The sequence below is a fragment of the Nelusetta ayraudi genome, unplaced genomic scaffold (assembly GCF_046127955.1).
Source record: "Nelusetta ayraudi isolate G7.1 ecotype Tasmania unplaced genomic scaffold, CSIRO-AGI_Nayr_v1 ptg000070l, whole genome shotgun sequence".
Taxonomy (NCBI): Eukaryota; Metazoa; Chordata; class Actinopteri; order Tetraodontiformes; family Monacanthidae; genus Nelusetta; species Nelusetta ayraudi.
The window spans coordinates 8,389,575-8,410,316 of NW_027466120.1; the positions used below are offsets into that span (position 1 = coordinate 8,389,575).

The 20,742-nt window shown below is 45.5% G+C and overlaps 2 protein-coding genes across 2 annotated transcripts; one reads left to right on the plus strand and one right to left on the minus strand.

Annotated features, from left to right (window-relative positions):
* The first annotated feature begins 786 nt into the window (after window positions 1-786).
* LOC142899004 (uncharacterized) lies at window positions 787-10,608 on the plus strand. The gene is made up of 6 exons (XM_076042373.1): window positions 787-1,263; window positions 6,841-7,067; window positions 7,197-7,377; window positions 7,513-7,605; window positions 7,842-8,349; window positions 9,014-10,608. The coding sequence occupies exons 1-6, from the start codon at window positions 1,237-1,239 to the stop codon at window positions 9,961-9,963; spliced, it is 1,986 nt and encodes a 661-aa protein (XP_075898488.1). The 5' UTR covers window positions 787-1,236; the 3' UTR covers window positions 9,964-10,608.
* Window positions 10,609-16,031: 5,423 nt separating this feature from the next.
* Window positions 16,032-20,370, minus strand: snx21 (sorting nexin family member 21). Its single transcript, XM_076042105.1, has 6 exons — window positions 20,223-20,370; window positions 18,742-19,073; window positions 18,397-18,587; window positions 18,094-18,235; window positions 17,111-17,276; window positions 16,032-16,969 (listed from the first exon to the last, which is right to left on the minus strand). The coding sequence occupies exons 2-6, from the start codon at window positions 19,022-19,024 to the stop codon at window positions 16,477-16,479; spliced, it is 1,275 nt and encodes a 424-aa protein (XP_075898220.1). The 5' UTR covers window positions 19,025-19,073; window positions 20,223-20,370; the 3' UTR covers window positions 16,032-16,476.
* Between the last annotated feature and the right edge of the window lie 372 nt (window positions 20,371-20,742).

The window sequence follows — 20,742 nt, forward strand, 5'->3', positions numbered from 1 at the left end:
CTGCCTCAGCTAAGTCCCTTCACCTCCTCACCCCCCCCCCCCTCCACACACACACACACACACACACACACACACACACACACTCTTCCACCAAAGCATCGGTTTCTGGAACTATCAGAGGAATGAAAGCAAAGAATGGGAGACAAACACTTTCAGTTGCATCCGTTTGTTTTTAATGCAGAGGGGTTTTTTTTCTGACAAAAAATGTGCTTAACTTTACAGTGATACATTTTGATTAATGACTGCCCTCTCCCTTGGAAAGGTCAACAACTGAGAGTTTCCAACCTGCCTTTGATTAACTGAGCTTCTCAGGGGGCGTAACCCACCTGGCAAATCTGACCAATCGGCTGCGTTGGTTACATCTCCTACTATTAAGCTCCTTGCATTCCACTAAACTGCCATAACCATGATGGCTTAAAAAAAAAAAAAAATTCTGGTTATTGGCAGCAGTCAGGGAGAGAAATGAGGGATGGATGAGTGAGATTCACAGAGGACAGAATGAACCTGAATGGATGCTGGAAGTGATGTTGCACTCAGCCACTCAGAGGCTCCTCCCTGCCCTCCTCAGAGCATCCCAGCTTTGTGATTGGCTCTCAGAGGAGGAGCTACAGAGAGAGAGAGAGAGAGAGAGAGAGCGAGAGAGAGAGAGAGGGGATGAGAAGCCAAAATAAGACAGAGGAGAACAGCTCCACTCATCACTCCTTCGCCGCCCTCTCTCTCTCTCTCTCTCTCTCTCTCTCTCTCTCTCGTCTCTCTCTCGTCTCTCTCTCCCTCTCCCATCTCTCTCTCTGCCTCACTCTGCCACTGTGGCTGCACGAGGACGACCAGCGGTTTGACACAATGGACCTGCTGGCCACCGACTGCCGTGTGCAGCGCGGCATCATGGGAGCTGGAGTCTGCGCCACAGCGCAGGAGTGCAGCTGATCAGCAAGCAGGGGATTGTGGGTCATCAGAGTTGAGAGATGTGAGCTGGTGGGCGGACGAGCCTCATCAAACTGTTCCGCTCTCCTCCTCCTTCTCTCTCTCTCTCTCTCTCTCGCTTTCTCTCGGCCTCGATCTTCCTCTCCTCCGGTCTGGGAAGTTGTTTTTTTTCTGATCCCTGCGTCTTCGTTTCCCCTCATCGTCCTCCCGGTTCTGTTTTTCCTGAGATCCATTCACCTCCGTCTCCCTGCCGGAGGAAGAGGCGGAGGAGGGGGGGGAGGAGGAGGAGGAGGAGGAGGAGGAGGAGTAGTCAGGATGGGTTGTCGTCTGACTCGGACGAAGGTGAGTGACCTGCAGGTGTGTTTTAGGGCAGCTGAATGAGGGGGGAGGGGTGGGTAGGGGTGTTGAGGGGGGGGGGCAGAGGAAGAGGGGTGATGTTGTCTACAGGAAATGACCTCATCTTTAGATAAACAGACGCGCTCACACCAACAAACGCATGAGATTCCGTAACGCACATCACTGGTTAACAGGCAGAGTCGGAGACGCTCTGTAGGACACAGGCTTTTAGGCTGGGTGTGTGTCTGTGTGTGTGTGTGTGTGTGTGTGTGTGTGTGTTGGGGAGGAGGGGGGGGGGGGTTGCAATACAAAAGCACAAACAGTCCACAGGTCGTATTTCTGGCCTCTGTACGTCTCGTAGTTTGTCATTTTGCTTGTCTCCTGATTCTAAGTCGTACGATGTTTGACTGGGCTCAGTTCACTCCAATACAAGAAGTGATCAGCCTGCACAAGCTGTGCCGATTTTTTTTTTTGGGGGGGGTCTTTATGACCTTCAGCTTCCACAGTGAGACCAGTTGAATAGTCACGTCCCCGTCTTTGCGATGTTTATGAGATGGTGTCTGTGAAATAGCACGAGTGAAAATGAAGCCGTTGGGTTTTTAGTTGTCACATAATTCAGCAATGTTAACCTGAAGCGCTGGAACACCACAGCAGATTTGAAACACACTTTGACAATGCGTGGCTCAGAGTGCTGCTGTTTGAATCGGTTGTCATTGAGCAAAGGCACAGTCCACCTCAGGATGACACGGTTAAACATGACGGCCTTTTCTGACCAGAGCAGCGAAGCAAACTGGATGGGTTCTTGTTGTCAGGCCACTGTGCGATTCTGAAGACAAAAAGAAAACATTCACTTGTTTGTCACCAAAGAGACCAAATCGGCGAATTGTCGTAGTGAATTGTCTCATTTGACTGCAATCACTTGCTGCGGATACCAGGAAACAAATTAGGACACTCAGTTCCACCACTTGTGACTCTACTTTGGACTTTTCACATCTAATTTAACACCAAGCTAATTTAAATTTTGTATTAAGACCTCGGTCAGACGGGCTTCCTTTAAAAATGGCGGCTCAGGATGGCAGCTGACTAGCAGCAAGACCCTTGTTGTATGTGTATATATATATATATATATATATATATATATATATATATATATATATATATATATATATATATATATATATATATATATATATATATACATATATAGGTACTACCCAGAAAATTAGAATATCCTGAAAAGGTTGTTATATTGCTGCAATTCAACTTAAAAGGTGAATTTGGCATCTTATATAAAGGAATATGCAGGTGTTTTGGATTACTTGCCTGATTAGAATTTGACTCTTTGAAGCTACAAAACTGAAGCTTTTCACAGTATTCTAATTCTCTGAGTTTGTGGGTTTGTGGTTTTAATAAGCTGAAAATCTTCAGCAGCAAAGTTACAACAGGGAACTGCTTGAGATGTCAATTTGCGTGGAATGGCTCAATAAAATGTGTTGGTTTCATCTTTTATGTTAAATTGCCAAAATAAAACAACTTTTACTTGATATTCTAATTTTTCGGGTGGTACCTGTATATAGGTAGGAAAATGAAATTACTTTTAATTCACTGTGTATGCACTTTTATGAATGCACTTATGGGCAGTGTGTTAAGCTTTCACCAATATAAAAATCAGAAATCAAGCTAAATTTTACACACTGCGCCTTAAAGTAATGTAAAGCAAATATCTGCTGAGTCTGAAAGGTTGACAAGGTGAGGTTGGCAAATTAACTTCATTCTGTGTATTTGAACTTAATTTGTATAGCATCACATCATAAGAAAGTTATTATTGATTTATTTGTTTTAATAGCGCAGGTCTGGACTGAGCTCTTACAAACCTCATTTATTTCCACTGACAACGAGCACTGAGGTGACTGTAACAAGTAAAGAAAATAAGAGTTCCTTTTAAAGGACGAAAACGTCGTGCAGATCCAGGCCCCCCGAATTTGCTCGGTGTAAAGAAAACCAAAATGTTCACGACGAGACCTCAGTGCTTGCTTCCGTCAACAGCTCTGGCACTCTGAGATTTTCTTGGAAAATTTGTTTGACTCCTCTTTTCATTTGCGCCTGCTCGCCGCAGCGTAAAAGGCAAAGCTCAGAAAGCGCTGCTTCGCTTCGTTGGTGTCAAACGCTGTCGCTGCGCCTCTTTCTTCTCTCTTGTTATTTTTCTCAGCAGCGTCTCATCGCCCTCACCCCCCCCACCCCTCACCCCCCCGACTGAACTCGCCGACTATCACGAGGCCGCGGCACAACGGCCCGATGCATGCACGCTCTTACAGATACAGAGCCGAGGCAGCCCCTGCAATGACCACAGGAGCAGGACAAATGTTTTCTGGTGCGTGCACATCGCTGAACGCACGATTCTTTCCAGTGGGCCCGTCCGAGGTTTTATCGTCAAACACGCGAACGGCGTGGCGCACGTAGGCAGAACATTCTGCGTGGCAGAGTCGAGCGCAGCAGCAGACACTCTGACAGGCCCGAGACGGAGATCATAACTGGAGCTGACTGCCGCTCGTGCCTGGACGCAAACATACAGGACATCCAATACTCTGTACGTAACAATCTCCATTCACCACATTACCCCAAGACAGACGGCTGGATCGGCCTGGACAGACACAAATCCGCCAAATCAGCTCCTCAAACAGTCCGCCCCACTGCTGCAGCGGCCTGGATGGAATCTGCCCACTGACCCAAAGGGGAGTTAGTCTTGCAATCAACAAATCAGACCCTGTTCTATCTTTCCTTCATATCGTAGTGGTATCTTTTTGACTCATCAGTCTGATGTTCAGCCAAACTGTAGTATCGTCTAAAAAAGAAGAAGGGAAAACAACCCCGTGCTGTTGCAACATCTGAGGTTTTCACAAGGATTTCCCATTGTGTCAACTCGCGGTGTGTTTAAATATTTGACTCCTTTCTTTTTTTATACTTTTAATCCCAGCACTGAGACATAGAGGCTTCTTGGAAATTCTAATTGTGGAGTTAGATTCTATCTCACAGTATCCTGTCACTTCTTGACAATGATGGTTTGCATCCTTCTGAAAAGACGTTTCAAGCGCAAAATCAATACTTCCATTGTAGTGAGTTGAAATGAAGAGCACAATGAAAAAATGAAAAATCTAAATTGTTCCTCGTTTTCTCATGACTCCTAGAATAAAACAGCCACTGGGTTTATTTATTTATTAACAAAAGCCAGAATTATGCCCTGCAATGTTTCATTTTGTAAAACACAAAAGAGATTGTGACTCATCCTGCACTTCACCCACATCACCCATCACTTTTCTCCCTACTTTGCTGCAGAATACTGCTGAATGTGCCCACCTCAACAGTGACAGGAAGAAGTTCCACTTTTAAACAAGAGCTCCAGCAACATGAATTCAACTCAACCGTCAGTTATTTTTAAAGAAGGAAAATGAGTACTTACTAAATACTGTATTGTATTGTATGTAACTGCCCCGTAAACGTGCCAGATTTAGCTTTACGGGTGGATTTTAGTACAGACAATGTCTGGAAGGTTGATAAATGATGGAAAACATGCAAGCACATGAAATACATATAACACTGCAAAAAAAAACAAATACATTACATTAGACACAAAGCAAAGACCAAAGGCACACATTGTTCTATGTTCTATATAAATTGTGAGCTATAGGCAGGTTTTGGCAGTATAACTATATTAATATATACCTGTATATTATATTGCTGTTGGAAATTCATCCCATGAAGTTGTTAAACAGTGATACGATGTCACAATGTTCTTCGGGGTTCTTTGCTTCAACTCAAGGAGTTGAAATCAAGTGGACACTCTCAGCTGATGCAGTGAACACAAAAACACTCTGTTTATTCTGCGAAATGAAAACTGCAAATTTGGTTTGGAATTGAGCTCCGTTTTATTATTAAGTATCCGTCTGACTTCTTCACTCCGAGATATTCCCGTCAGCTGACCCCGCTCAAAACTTCTGCCGAGTTTGCCGCTGTAAATTAATTTTGCACTGTCTGATACTGTCCAATTTGTGCTGAGAGAGAGAGCAGTGTCACAATTTGTTGTTGTGCACTTCAGCGAGACGCTGCTTCATAAGAAAATGTGAGAGAAAGGGAGAGGGAGAGGGGGAGAATGAGATGGAGAGATCAGTCTGCATTACTGTCAAAGTGCAGTGAAGCGCAACACACTTCTCCAGGGTACAGCACATCACTCTGATTTCTCTGTCTCACTCAGTCAGCCTGTGTGTGTGTGTGTGTGGGGGGGTGGTGGCCTTGGGCACTGGTAGTGTACAGTCTCCAGTACTGGTCGGGGGCTCTGAGAGCCCTGCTGCCGCTGAACACTGACCTACATGTGAGGAGCAAGTGTCTTTAACCTGAACAGAGCCACGCTATTCTAATTCAGTCATTGCTCAGCAGCAAAGAGAAATGACAGGATGTTCCTTCGTGCCGTCTATTCTCTGCACACCTCCGTGCCTCTATGACACACTGCCACACGTGATCTTGACATATTTTGAGGCTCACTGACGCAAACGTGCAGTCAATGGCATTCCGGTCGTCGGTGTATTTGACAGGGTTCTTGTTGCGTGTTTGAATCTAAATATAAAATGTATTGACGTTTAAGAAAAAAAAAGTCATTTCTATTGACTTCCTTATCTCAGCAGCAACACACAGCACTCTGGGGTAACCACATCTCAGTCTGTCTTCAGCTTCAGTGGTGCTTGAAGTTTGTTGATCTGACGTGACTTGACTTAAATTAACAAGCCCAGGATGATGATGATGATGATTATTATTATCGTTGATAATAACAATAATAATAATAATAATAACAATAATAATAATAATAATAACAACAACAATTTTAAGATAAAACAAAATAAAGGTTTTGCTGATAAATGTTTTTTTTTTATTCCTACCATATCAAACAGTGTACAGACAGTAGGTTTTAAAAAGTGCAAAAATGAAGCTTAACTTCTTCTATAACTTCAATAACAGTCCTTGTTAAGTCTGTTATGTTTAGGTACCATGCAGTTCTCCGTCTTACTCGGTCCAGACTATTTGAGAGACTGCAAGATGCAACCATGCCTCTGTGATTCTGATTTTCTCCCCAGAGTTTTAGATTAGACAGGTACTTAGACTGATACAGTAACACCATTGAATTTGGCACTCTATTGTGTACTTCCAAGTACTGCTCTTGTTGTCACGTCTTGAAGGCAGTCGACGTGAATTAAGAAATCTCAGTGAGAAACGGTGTTGGTACCTCTGGTACCTCCTCTTTATTCACTGTATCCATAACAGCTCGATCAATCGTTGTTTTTATTTAAAGAATGTGACTCACACGTTCCATTATGCAACACACCTAAACTTTGAAACAAAAGCAGTATCTGACCTTGTGTTGGAGGCTCAACACCCACTTTACCACAGTTTATTTATTCTCCCTCCTGTCAAGACTGCAGAGAACATCAGCAAGTTTTTTCTTTTCATTCTAAAACCAATAAACGGTCATTTTATGCCGTCCTTCTGTTCAACATATGGCCTCCCTCTGATTTGTCTCGTGTCCCCACTAATAAGGCCAAACCCCGAGAGCATTCTCATCACCATCACCGGGAGGAGGTGCACTTTGTGGATGAGTATGGTCAGCCAATCACCATGCAGGCGGAGGGGAAGAAGGGCCGGGGCCACAGGAGACGGCGGTCCCGCTGCGCCGCCGAGTGCAGCGGCCCGATGGAGCGGCAATGGGAGGCACTGAGGGCCATGATGGAGGGAGATGGAGGCCAAGCAGACGGCTACAGCGCCGGGTGAGTCAAATGGAAAACATTGTGACAGAAGACAAGACCTGGTTGAGGGGACGAGAGGCGGAGAGAGAGCGATGTGACTCTCGTACAGGAAACTCTTCTCATAAAACATGACCTGCCTCCCCTACACAGGCCCTACTATGGTCACATGACTCCAGAGCTGTACGCGCCTGGCAGACACATGTTGATGTCTCCAGATGTCTACCCACCTAACGGCTACTTGCCCAGAGCGTCCAATGACCAGCACCCCAATAATAACTACCTGCCCAGCGTCTCCTACAGCCTGGACCATCTGGACAGACTGGACTACCAGGTGACTTCCAGCAATGCATTCTGCAAAGAACGAATCACAACTAATGTTCTTCTTCTTATTGCTGTTTATGTTTGTTTTATTATTTATTTGATTTGACAGATTTTCATGTTTATTTTTCATGTGTATCTTCTCCAGGGTCCAGAAATGTTGTCCTACCAACCCAATTCTGAGAGCTGTCTGATTGGCTGCTACAATATGGAGGAAACAAAGAATTTTCACAGACAGCAGGTCTTTGTTTTGACGTTTTTTGTTGGGCTTTATTTTGTGTGACCATACAAAGATTTAGTCCAGGGTGTAACCCTGCCGTCCCCCCATGACAGTTGGGAGAGGCTCCAACAGATCCCTGCAACCCTGAGTGCAGGAGGAAGCGGGTATAGAGGACGGATCGGTGGATCGGTGGATTGGTGGATGGATGTACAAAGAGTCTGGATTTGTTTAACAATGGTCTTCATTTCTTTCTCCAGTCCACCTGTCATCCCCCTTGGCAGTCCGACCGGGTGCTGGGGTACTTCCCCCTCAGCGAGCTGGACAGCGGGTTGGGCTGCGGCCCCGACAGCCCCCACCACCAGGTGCCCTTCTCCGAGGCCGAGACGGACGCCATGTCGTCGCTGCCAGGCTACACCCCGTCCTCCCAGGGCTCGTCCTCGTCCTCAGAGTCCCTGATCTCTTCAGAGCCCAGTGACTCGGGCTTCCACAGCGTCAGCACCGGAGAGCACAGGCGACTGCACAAGATTCACGCAAACGGTTCCCACCGACCGACTCACCACCTGCGGCCGGGCCACTCTCCTCGAGAGCAGAGAGGCCGCTGGGATCTGGAGTCCATTCCGGAGACCACGCCAATGACACACTGCAGAGCTCCGCAGCCGTCCCACTGCACTGTGGGTAACAGCACAACCACCACAGTTCACTTTCACAGAGCAGAGAGGAGTCCCACCCTGTCGCGCCACTGCTCACCACCGTCTCCTTCTGCTGGTGAGTACAAGCCTCTATGAAGGATTGTCTTTTGATCCAGGAATGCGGTCGTCCGGTATTTTTAAGATCAATAATTCTGATAGTCCTGTACATTGAATAATTGTATTTTCTACTTCGCAATTTTCAGCTTTATTTTAGTTAAACGTGTTGAAAATTTACGGTCAAATCCAGCCTCATGAATGGCTTGCTGCCGTGTTCTGTCTACTTAATGACACACAGTTCACAGTCTGTCTCTGATATTCCCAGCTTGTTACAAACACAGTGCGTTCTAAGATGACACGATCATTTTCTGAAAATCTAATTTGAAAGCTTAAAACCTTCCACAAGTGTGATGCTATTTGTGAAAAACAAACCGCACAAAAATGTGCCTAGAAAAAGGCAAGGGGGAGATGAAGGTTGAGCAATGAAGCACAAACCGGATTCATCCAAGATTATTGTATTTCTGAGAGATCAGTCGGTTTCCTCCTGATTGTGCACAGCTTTAGCGATTTAGCACTGCAAAAATAACGAATGATTCATTCATTTTTTTATGATTTTTTTTTTATTTTTACAATAGTGAGTACAACTCTCATCCAAAACCGGTGGTTCTTTTTAGGAACGGTCCTGGCGTGTTGGAAGATGCTGCGTTGCATTTTGAACCTGACACACTGCTTTCCATTAACAGGGTGTCGTACTGAACCCTGCCAGCGGAGAGCCCTGTGGTTGGAGCAGCAACACGGGAGAGGCGGGACCAGCGAGGCTCCTGGGCGGAGCCAAACCATAACAGATCTGAGCGAAGGGCAGCGGCGCCGCAGGGCCAGTCACCCCAACATGACGGAGCCCAACAGCCTGGGACACCGAGTCCAAGACGCCCAGACAGGCGCATCAAACAACTCACTGGGGCCAAGGAGTCGCGCCAGCTATCCCAGTAACTACCACCCCAGTAGTCACCTCAGCATAGACAGACCCGGTGCGGGCAACAATCAGAGGCCACTCAGAAACTACCCGGTTCCAAACCGCAGCAGAGACGAAGACTTTCTGCCCAAAAGTCCCGGATCAGGTTCCAGCGGAGCGTCGGACTGGCGCGGCATTCAAACCCTGGGGAGTCGCACCAGCAGCACCAAAAGTTCGTTCGGGCCCCTGTACAACACGCTGGGGGCACCGCAGCGAAGCCCCCACTCTCCACCCTCCCCCCGTTCCAAGCTATCCAACCAGAAGTCGGTGAGGAACCAGCTGCTGCGAGCTCGAGCGTACCGGCTGGCCAGGGAGCGCAGCGAGGTCACCACCGACGAGGAGGTGCGGGGGGACGGCGAGCGAGGCGGCGAGGTGGACGGCGACGACGGCAGGCTGGCGGGCCGCTACTGGAGCAGGACGGAGAGGCGGCGCCACCTGGCCCTGTCGCGGCAGCACCGGGAGAGGAGGGGCGGCGGTGGCGAGGAGCAGGCCGGCGGAATGCACGGCTCGCTGTCGTCCCAGACGGTGCTGGAGCTCAGCCACATGAAGCAGAACCGGCTGAGGAACAGCAAGCTGCTGGACGACTGGACCACCGTGGAGGAGCTGCTCACTCACGGGACGCGCGTGGAGAGCGACAGTCAGCTGTGTCCCAGCCCTCTTCTCTCCGTCACCACTGTTTGAGGGGGACGGGCGGCCGTCTTGAACTGTTGGCTGATTGGACTCCTCAGTCCAGATGCACTCAAGGTTTGAGCAGAATTCACACACGTCAGTGGGAAACGGAGAAATCTGATGTCTATGGATTCCATACGGATTGTGACATTGATCACAGAGGTACACCATCATCCCCAGTGTATTCAGTCCACTTGCACTTCACGAGGAGAGGCTTCATCTGGACACCTTGATGTCGTTTTGTTTGTCGCCAGGTGTCCAAACTATCTGTCCTCTGATATTTATTTCTTGCTCAGATCAGTATTTTATCAGCCAAATTACCAATACCGTTCAGTTTCTAATGTATTTGTCTACTGTTTTGTACTGTTTTGGCAGAGTTTTGGCTTGATGTCTCTTAAAACGGGCCAACATAGCAGCTTAGAATTAGACAAGAAAGCAAAAATTCAATTTGATATTTCAGTAAATATTCAGTGAGACGTTGACTTGAATTTGGTTTGCTGTGTTAGTGTCACCGTAAGACAATACAGAGGAAATGCAATACGTGACAACCTGAGGGTTCGCTAAATAATAAACATACAAAAAAAGGTTATGATGTTGATAATATATGTGATATATGACAATAAAATATGTGCAATAAAGGAGGGACAATAACCTCAGCTTAGAGAGCGTTTGGAAATGGACTTTTGGACAAAAAATAAATACAGTGGAAGAGAGGGATTCTGGAACCAACCGTAAATTGATAATTCCATCAATATTGCCTATTTTGATTCTCGCTGCCTTTCTTTCAAACAGGATCTTGTCTTCAGATGAGCAGTTTCTGTACAAGATTATAATACAGAAGCTAAAAATATACTCAATCACAGTTCTGGATCTGGTTTGACATCACTAAATACGTTACCCTCAGTTGAAAACTGAACACAAGTTATGAAAATACTGTATATATCAAAATATATCAAAAAGAAATCCAAACCAACTACAAAAAATATTTTTTATATAGATTTTAACCATAAGAAGCCCATTCAAGCTGTGCTTAGCTCTACACTCTGTACCACTAACAGTGCTGCAGTATGAACCACTTCACACACCAGACTGTCTGTGACTAGTCTGGAATATCACACCGTTGGTGTGGTGCCTTGAGGTTTCTCCATCTCCTTTTTCAGTCTTATTTGTTTCTATCGCTATCGCTGTGCCATTAAACTACCAGCTCGACCGTCTGTCCAGGCAGAGTTTTGATGCTCTGCTCGACAGCGGTTCCTTTTCAAGGAGTTCTGCACCTTTAAGACTGTTGAGAGAATATCCAGCAACACCCTCCCGTCCTTTTGCTGGTTTCTCACAGTTGAACTTTTAATCTTCTTGCACTCACACAATCACTCAAGACACAGGAACACACGTGTGTGTGTCACACAGTGATGCATTGCATGCATTGCAGGCCCCGCATTGACTGATGGATCTGCTGACTAGATCAAAGTGTCACATCAGAAATCAAGGTACTCTGGGTTTTTGCTGTTGTTTTCTTTGAAGGAACACTTTGCCTTGTTCGCCTCCTTGCTGACAGATTGATTACATGGTCACATTCTTGCTAGGAAAAATAATTTATTTCCTTCCATCTTTTGCAATTGAATTCAGTGAAGATTTGGAAGCTGCAGCTTAGACAACTAAAACAATTCTGGTTTTTTTTTGTTTTGTTTTTTTTAGCAGAATCCTATGGATAAATAAAGCTGACTGGCCATAAAACTACTACTTAGTATGATTTGGTAACCACACCACAAAGTGAACTAACATAAGTTACAACCTGGTAAGCATTGAGCAACCGTGCAAGGCTGCTTGGCCAATGTGGCGAAAGCTGCATGAGCTTTTCCCTTGACACCTCCAATCATTCCAACATTACAGTACAGTAACAAGTCACACTAAAGACTGCATGCTCCTCATGCAGCACATCCATGACTCATTGCTTTGGACGGCCTAATTATAACCAGTGAAAATGAATCCCTGCTCGCATCCCCCAAAAAAGTTCAAAAATCAGTTCATACCAATTGTGAGTTGTGTAGCTCAATGTGTTGCTTGCTGAAAGATGTGACTGAGAACTGCCACACTACGCGAGGTGTTGGAACAAAATGTCAAGTGGCTCTGAAATTCTTTCTGCTATAGAACGCTGGTATATGACGCTGGCTGGAGTACAAACGGCAACATTGCAAAACTGGGTGGGCTCATTGGAAATTAATGTCATCATCCGTGTTTCTTCCAATGTGCCAGGCCATCCTGAAGTTCTTCTCCCCTCCAAACTCATTTAAGCCCATAACACACACTGTACTAATTTATGGAATGCATCGCCCACAGTGTTTTGCAGTTAAAGGTGTATTTTTGCGCTTGTTAGTGGATTATATTTTTCCTTTGGCCAAGGGCAGGAACGCCATTTTTATGTTTAATTTCAGATTAAATGCTTACGGGACCCAACCATGGCTGTACCGTTAAAAATAAAAGTGTTACAGATCCTGTAATCAAACTCTCAGCAAGGACATACCTCGTATCTCAAAATGTTCAGCTATTCTTTGTGCAGAGGAATTTTGCTTAGATTTAAAGTAAATATGCGTCAGTATCTGGATGACTCGACTTATCTGCAAAATTCCCATCAGGTTGATACATCATGCATATGTGAAATGTCTGTACTGTAAAACTGTGTTGTAACCTGAACATGTTCAAAGCAAATTTCACCTTGTGCACAACTGATATTAATCATGTGGTCTGTCTCCAGAGAAGTTATCCAGTTAAGAAACGACCTCATCTTGCCAGTGTGTTTACACCTTTCCCCATTGTGATCGGATCTCCATCCTGCAGTTGCCTGTGATCGTTTGTAGCTCAGCTGGTTGCTGTTCACGTGCAGCAGCAGGTGTAACATTGGAGACGTGCATTCTATTCAATGGGAGTGGCACATCTGTCACTCGTCGGGAGCTGCAGGAAAAGAAGTTGTAACATGCAACATCTAACGTTGGGTGCATGGCTTGAATGATGACGCATGGATGAAGCCATTCTGACTTATTGTGCTTGTTAAACTTGAAGCCGGGATGTAAGTTAACAGCATGCCACCTCATGTTTCATGCACAATAGTATGTTACGCAGATTGTGTTAACACCTTCTTTAGGTCCAAGTGGGGTTGACCAGGCCTGATGCATTTTAATCTAAAGGTCTTTCCAACACATTGACAAAATGCCATCACATGCTCGTTTCTTTACCTGCATAACTCGATGGAGATACAGATTTCATTTCAATACCAGGTGTAGTTCAAACAGAACAATGTATTTTAGTCATATTCCTTATTCTACTGAGATGATAATGCAACTGAATCCTAAATGCCAGGGCATAAAGCTGGACTAGTCACTTGAACAAATTATATTTTATCTTTTTTATAACCCGTGTGTGCAAGAAGAGTATATCAAGTATCGCGTCTTAGTAGTGTATAGCCAAAGAAGATGTGTACCTTTTGTGGTCTGTGGACAATCTATTTCACTGTATCATTTAAAAGTATATTTTATTATCACAATTGTTTCTTTCGCTGGTTTGTTTTTAACAAAATGACACCTGGATTCTGCCCAATCAACCGTCTGCTTGATTTGCTTCATCATTGCTCAAACCAAGCATGCAAACTCCTGATAGCAGATAACATTGTGTCGTGTAAGTGTGAAAAGTTTTCATATTTAGCCTTTATTTTTGCTAACTATTTAAAAAAAAAAAAGACAAAAAAAATCGTCAGTAGCCGAATTTGAGTGATGTGAAAATTGACATAATTTCCTTTGTTTCTTCTGTGTCTCTCAAGCCAAAGGTCTATGTGTTCTTGCACACCGTCACACACACACACACACACACACACACACACACACACACACACACACACACAAGCACACATCATTTATTTTGTTGTCAATGGGTTCTTTTCCTTTAGTACTTCAAAATGTGGCATCAAGCCAGCAGCTTCATGCACTGAACCTCCACTCTCTCACTGTCCTGTTTTGGGATGTCATGTCATGGGTAAAACAGGAGTGTGAGGACGGTAGAACCCAAATGAGTTGCAAACACGTAACCATGTATTTCTAAAAAAAAAAAAAAAAAAAATTAAAAAAATCAAAATACCCGAAGCGCTTAATCTGGTATCCAAGCTTTGTGGTCTTTCAGGGCTGTGTGCAATAATTCGAGGTCTATTTGACAAACACTGGCCTGCAGTCTGTTGTTGTTCAACTGCGACGACGTCTTGTGCTCAGGTTTGCATTTGTGTGTTGTCAAGCGTGTGGGATGAACTTCTAATGACATAAGAAAGGGCGTGTGACCAATTTGCTGAAACGTGTGCTCGTGTTTCCTTTTGCGTTGCCATGCAGCCTGTGAACTCATAGTTGCAGAGACGTTTTTTGTATAATGTCCATAAAGCTGTTACCTCTGAGTCACATCCATGCCAGTAAACTGTGAAAATTCAAATATCATTGGTCCAGGGTGTAACTTTTTATTTGCTTTTATTAGCGTTACACTTGCCCAAAGGGGCAATAAACCATTTCTATTATTCCATTCTTATCAGCCCTTTGTATTCCTTTGTTTACAAAGACGGTGCATGTTAGTGCACGTGGAAAAGCTGCTCTACTACCATTGCAAAGAGCAACTTCAGAGAACAGATGCAAGCAACGTGGAATGTGTTCCAAACCCATGTGGATGTTGAGTGAACGAGCTGGACATGCTAAATCTGCAGGGTTACCAGAACTCTGTTACCATGCTGTGTTTCCAAGATGAGCACCATCAGTGAGGACCTGCATCCGACACAGAACTAAAAATTTCCAAGTGGTTTCAGTTGGTTTCCTTTTTGTTTTTTTCCAGCCCTTGTGGGTCCCAGTAATAGTAATCAAGGCAGGAGTATGTTTGTACCATTCTTAATGCTGCCATTGGGTTCCAGTACAAGAAAGAAAATGTATCAAAATACATGAATTCAAACATTTCCTACATTAACGTTCTACTTCTCTGCCATTCAAGACCCGAAACCCAGAATCAATTCTACAGCGTTTGTATTGAGCCTATAGAAGCGCAGTAATGTCTCGTTTATTTAAACATTGTAAACATTTTCACAATGAAAATTCACAAGTGCGTATGTGTATATATGCTACATGTGATACAGTCGATACATTGTTGATAATAATGACATGTACAGCCCAGGTGGCTCCAGTCATGGCGGATACAGTGACTCCTGCTGAGCCATTTCCTCCTCACACTCGGTTTCTACAGCAACTCATCCTATGGCATCTCAGCCTGGTTGCCATGGTGATGTCTTCCAGCAGATGATGTGGCAGCATCAGACACAACTGGACCGGCGCTGACACATGCAGGTATGCTTGCAGCTTATTCTGCAGATTAAATGTGATACGTGATGGTCTGAACGGAACAACACTGCAACCAAATGAACTCATTCAACTAATATGATGGGAGACAAAGGTTAGGCGTGATGTCAGAAGCCAGTGTGTCTTCCAGGGAATGAGTTTTAATGGTCGCTTTGTTATTTATTTGTTTTTTTTTTCACGTCCTTTCTGAAAAATTCCATACATATTTCAAACTGGAATGGGGATCGTGCGAAATTTAGAACAGACCGAAATAATTACTGAATAAAAACATTCAGACGCTGCTTGAACTCCACGCAGCCTCTGCCGACGGTGAACTGCGACATCACCCAAATTCTGCCCTCTGCTGGTCAGAACGTAAAATTACAACTAGTGCGCTAGACTCACCAAGATCACTCCTGTCCGGTTTACTCAGTCTTACAGTATTTTACATAATCATGCATTATTATTTCATAGCATAATGAATGCGCAGGTCACAGCCTGTTCATGACGGGATTTTGGAGACGAGGGAGTTTTGAGGGAGGAAGACCTGCAACATTCACCGCACCTCAGAGGGAATGTACTCTCATGACTACTACTACAGTTTTCCAAAGTGGTTGAACTTTCCATTTAGCAAAATCCCTATTGGAGCGGTGACTTCAAAGACTGACAGAGAATTTCAATTTAAAAGACAAGAGGTCAAATGTGAAAAATGATCTGGGACACACAGTGAAACCCAAGGAAGCAGCAATATTTAATAGATGACATCATGTCAACACACATCAAACTGACCACAGCATTGACCACTCTATTCATCATCCCTGTAAATTCAGCAACAGTAACATGGAGGTTTTCCAGCATTCATCCTTACAAATATATAATGTAAAAAATATCATTCATATCTTATCATATACAAAATATGCATATGCATGTTATTTTATACCAAAAACAAACAAAACAAAAGGATAAAACCAGCTTTATGTATATGAAGATATAGAGTTGCATACATCAGATATAAAGTGAGTGTGATTTAAGTATGTAATTCATAGTAATACCTGTTCCCTTTATAGTGGAGTGCCCTTTCAAAACATGAGCCTGTGTCAATGCGCTGTTTATATCCCCGCTATTGTGAAAATACTGTATTGAAATTCATTGTGCGTGCATACGTGTGCATGTGGTTCTAGCAATTCCCTTCCTGCTCCTCCAGGTTGTATTTCACAAGAAACTCTTTGATCGTTGGCCGATCGTCAAGCTCCGCCCCCCTCTCTTCCAGGAGCTGCATGAGCTCCTCCCACTGCCGCTTGTCTTTTCCGGTTTGCCACGACAACCGAACAATTGCCTGCAACAATGGGAACAGGATGGGGTGTGACTTGGCCAAGTGCTGCTCTAACGCACCCCCTCCCTCGGGACCCGAACTGGGCTTCTGCTCTGGGCTGGCGAGAGACTCGGCAGGGACGAGAACACGCAGCGCGTGGTCACAGTGGTCCCTGGCATCCTCCAGCTGATCCACTTCCTGGAAACAGATCAGCAGTCCCACCAGTGTGAAAAACCAGTGGGAAGAGGCTCCGGGTCGGGCTTGAGCCTCGGCGTCACAGTAACTTGTCCAACCCAGTTTGTTTTGTAGTCTCTTGGCATTGAGGAGTGGACCCAAGGCATCCTGGTAGCGTTCCACCCTGAATGACAAGAAGTACATCATATAAAATCAATTATATAATAGCTACACGCTCCCCTCCCGTCTTTCTGATCCGTCTGATCCTGCGCTCACTCTGTCTGTTCCCTCTACAACAGGTGTGGCTGCACAGTAATCAAAGTACCTGACGAGCAGCTGTCCTGCCTGCAGGTCAGCAAGGTAGAAAAAGTGCCTGACGCACAGCGCCTTCTGCAGGACCGACAGTGAACACAGGTGGTAAAGATACTGTTCAAACGCTCGACTCCTCTTGGCGATTGTCTCCGCCGTGAAGTTCCTGCGGAGCTTCTTCCCTGCACACACGACAACAGGAAGTGGACAGGCTGTTAACCAAGTGACAAATGGCAAGTATCCAAAAATAACACAACAACAACAACAACAACAACAACAAAGAAACAAAAAGGTAAGTTGTGTTTTGTGTCAAATATATATTTGTCTCAGCATATCTACCGTATGTAATATTACATAGCTAATACAAATATCTACGTAATATTAATATTGTCACATGTTCCAGAGAGTCCAAGTTTTCTAGTCTCTAATAAATATAAGTGTCACGTTTCCTCTGGTTGGAAAGAGCATTCTGACATCTGTTGCAATCCAGTCTGCTAAGGAAGCCACTCAGGTATCTGAGAAACTCAAAACATTTACTATTAATATCACTCCCTTATCAATTAGATAAGGGAGGAATTACAGCATCAGGAGGACTGATTAGTTGTTTGCTACGCTATGATCACTGTAAACAGGCAACTGTGATCCAAACACACAAGAGCTTTGCATTAAACTGTATTCAGTCGCAGGATATCTTGCTCCGTGTTGTGCAGCCATAATAAGACCAAAACAACATATTTAAATAACAAATGGATGCTACAGTCGTTTCAATGGCGGCTTTTTCGCAAAATAAAAGCAATGTAAAAGCTTTTAGCCATAGGTTTTTCCAAGTTCAGCTGTTTCCATGAACAGTTTTCTTATTGCCATATTTAGGTTTGGCGCAATTCTAGGAGTAATGGAAACGCAGCTACTGCCCCCCCCCCCCCACCGCCGCCGCACCCCTCATCAGGAAGAGTAGCAGCCATGGAAAAACAACAACTCTGGGGCTTTTCTGTCACTCACGTGGGAAACAGACTCGCTCCATCAGGGCTCCGTGATCGCGGCAAAGAGTGGCGTGGAGCCTCCGGAAGTCTGAGTAGCGGCGAGTGATGATGGCTGGAGTCTTGTCACTGCCACCAGCCTGAATCACGTGGATGGTGTAAAGCTGCAGAGACAGAAGAGGGGGAGGGGGGAGGGGGATTCACGAAATTGAACATTTTCACTTCAAACGGCGCTGCAAATGAAATCTAGCGGAGAAGAACGGCCGCAGTGGCGACCTCGTTGCATTCAGGCTTCCACACAGTCACAGAGGCTGCTTGAACTCACCACATACTTTGAGGAACCGTCCTGCACCACACTGGCATCAGTCACCTCAAACAGCAAGCTGTCGGTCAGCCTCCTGCCAGTGGGTGAGGTGCTCGCCCCACTGACTCCAGACAGGCGCCTCCAACTGTCCTGAAAGTGCCGAGTCAGCAGGGACGAGGGGCCAACTGGAGACACGCCCACTGGACTGGTGTCTGCAGCGGACGGAAACACAAGCTAATTTAGAGGCACAACAGCGGCCTGCGGTGTATTGTGAATGACGAGTGGCTGCATTTTTCAAATGATTTGCACAGCAAATGCTCGGCTCAGTTGAAGCTGGCTGCCGACGGGGGGGGCGACGACACTCGCCTGTGCTGCTCAGTCCCTCCTCCATCGACTCTCCCAGGAAGTCAGAGTCGCTGTCCGGGCCAGACCTGTCGCCCTCCCCTCCATCATCCGTCCCTCCTTCTCTGCTGTCGAAGCACAGCGTGCCTCCGAGCCGGTCCGTCACACATTCCTCTTCCTCCTCCAGCTCTGCCTCACGGCCGCAGTCTTCCTCCTCTCGGCTCTCTACTTCTTCCTGCTGCAGCTCTGCCTCATGGCCGTCTTTAAAGAAGGAGCGTTTGAGGCGATGGAGCAGGCGAGATGCCATGAAGGCGCCTGGCCACGGCGTTGGGTTGGGGGAGGGGGGCGAGGGGATGCTGAATAAATGACATAAACCAGAAGGCACATGAATTTTGAATATATTTGAAGCACAATAGCAGTCACATAGTCACATATGCCTGTTTAAAAGCAAAACCCTGCTATCTTTACACCTCGATGGCTATCGAATGGCCCGAGCCCGAAAGAAAACCAGGAAAAACTACCGGCCAGTGACAAAGAGTCACTGAAGCCGTTTATTGTAGCGTAATGACAGCGAGACAATCTCTGATCCTGATGATCCTTCGCACAAACAAACCAACACATTCTAAGTGGGGAGCTTACAATAGAAAGAGCCAGAATGCATAACCATTAAGAGGATTGAGCAAGCGGTTCGAACTCGGCAAGTTGACCTACTTCATGTTTTGCTGATCTCCAAGTGCAGAGGAGAATCTGTGCAAACTGCAGCGAGTATTTGAGAAATGGGACAACAGCGAGCAAACAGCAGCATCAAGTGAGCGTAAGCGCAGAAGAGTCACATGCAAATCCAATGTTCCTTTGGCAACCTAGTAATAAACTGCTTCACATTGAACTTTCAGCCCAGTTGTGTGAACTATCACCAATCACGTTTCCTCGCTCGAGAGCCGTGTTAATGACCTACTAACTTTCCGGGAAGCGTGTTTCTCCACACGGTCTGACAGAAATTTGCATAGGTTTTAAATAAAAAGGGGGGGGGGGGGAAGAGACTCGCGCTACTGTTGATGGGGGGGTAAGAAAAATCACACGTCAGCAAGCAATTTGTGTTGCATCTCCCAGGCAACAGTGAGGGCAGACACATCAATGTGTTGCATTCTTAAAAAACACACTCCACATGAACCCGCTTTAATGGCCAACGCGTGTTAGTGGACCTTCTAATGTTCACATTCTGACCTCCTGCTGTCAACTCCAGGCGGACGACATCCACCCTGGGGGAAACTACTGAGCCTGGCCGACACCGCTGAATTATCAGCAACAGTAACCGCAAATGTGCGTTGACAATCTCAAGTCTCAACGCAGTATAAATAAAGTTACGGTCAAACTACTTACAGTTCCATTTCCGATTGGTGACGCTAGCGGCTAAACCGCTAGCTCACGTGAAAAGTAAGTTAGCAGACAGGCTAACTAACGGCGGTAGTTTACGGTCAACTGTGTGACCCTCAGGGGGAACTCACAGCGGATGCGGAGTTGACTCGACTCGACTCGCCTCTGTCACTCCATGTCAGCGGGGGAAGAAAAGTCCGAGTCCTGGCAAGAAGACCCCCTCCCCCGCCCGGATGCCTGGTCGGCTATATCCCGATCCCGAAAACTGTTCCCTGCTTCAACTGATGGGGGAGACAGCTCGCGGTTCGCTTCATGTCCCGGTGACCATGTAAGGAAGCGCAGTGCTCCGCAGTGGACACACCGAGGCGCTCGCTCAAAGCGATACAACCGCGATTGATGATCTAGAAGTTTGGACACACCCTATGAACTTAATGTCTTTTCTTTCATTCTCATGACTTTTGACAAGGCAGTTTCTCAGTGAAGGCATCCAAAACCGTTTTATATTTAAATTTAAATGCATGTTTAGAGGTATCTAACGCGTTTTTCTTTGCTGCATAATTACGTGTATGTTGCTCATGTATTTGATGTTTCCAGTATTTATCTGCTTGAATGTGTTCAGTGTGATAAATCGGGTAAATAGAATAAATAGAA

Bases quoted from the DNA above. Each gene is read 5' to 3' on its own strand.
- LOC142899004 (XM_076042373.1), top strand. From the start codon at position 1,237: ATGGGTTGTCGTCTGACTCGGACGAAG. The intron at 7,378-7,512 runs GTGACTTCCAGC...TATCTTCTCCAG, and splicing joins TGGACAGACTGGACTACCAG to GGTCCAGAAATGTTGTCCTA. The intron at 7,606-7,841 runs GTCTTTGTTTTG...TTCTTTCTCCAG, and splicing joins AGAATTTTCACAGACAGCAG to TCCACCTGTCATCCCCCTTG.
- snx21 (XM_076042105.1), bottom strand. From the start codon at position 19,024: ATGGCATCTCGCCTGCTCCATCGCCTCAAACGCTCCTTCTTTAAAGAC. The intron at 17,277-18,093 runs GTGAGTGACAGA...TCGTGTGTGCAG, and splicing joins GGAGCGAGTCTGTTTCCCAC to GGAAGAAGCTCCGCAGGAAC. The intron at 16,970-17,110 runs GTACTTTGATTA...CTTGTCATTCAG, and splicing joins GCAGGACAGCTGCTCGTCAG to GGTGGAACGCTACCAGGATG.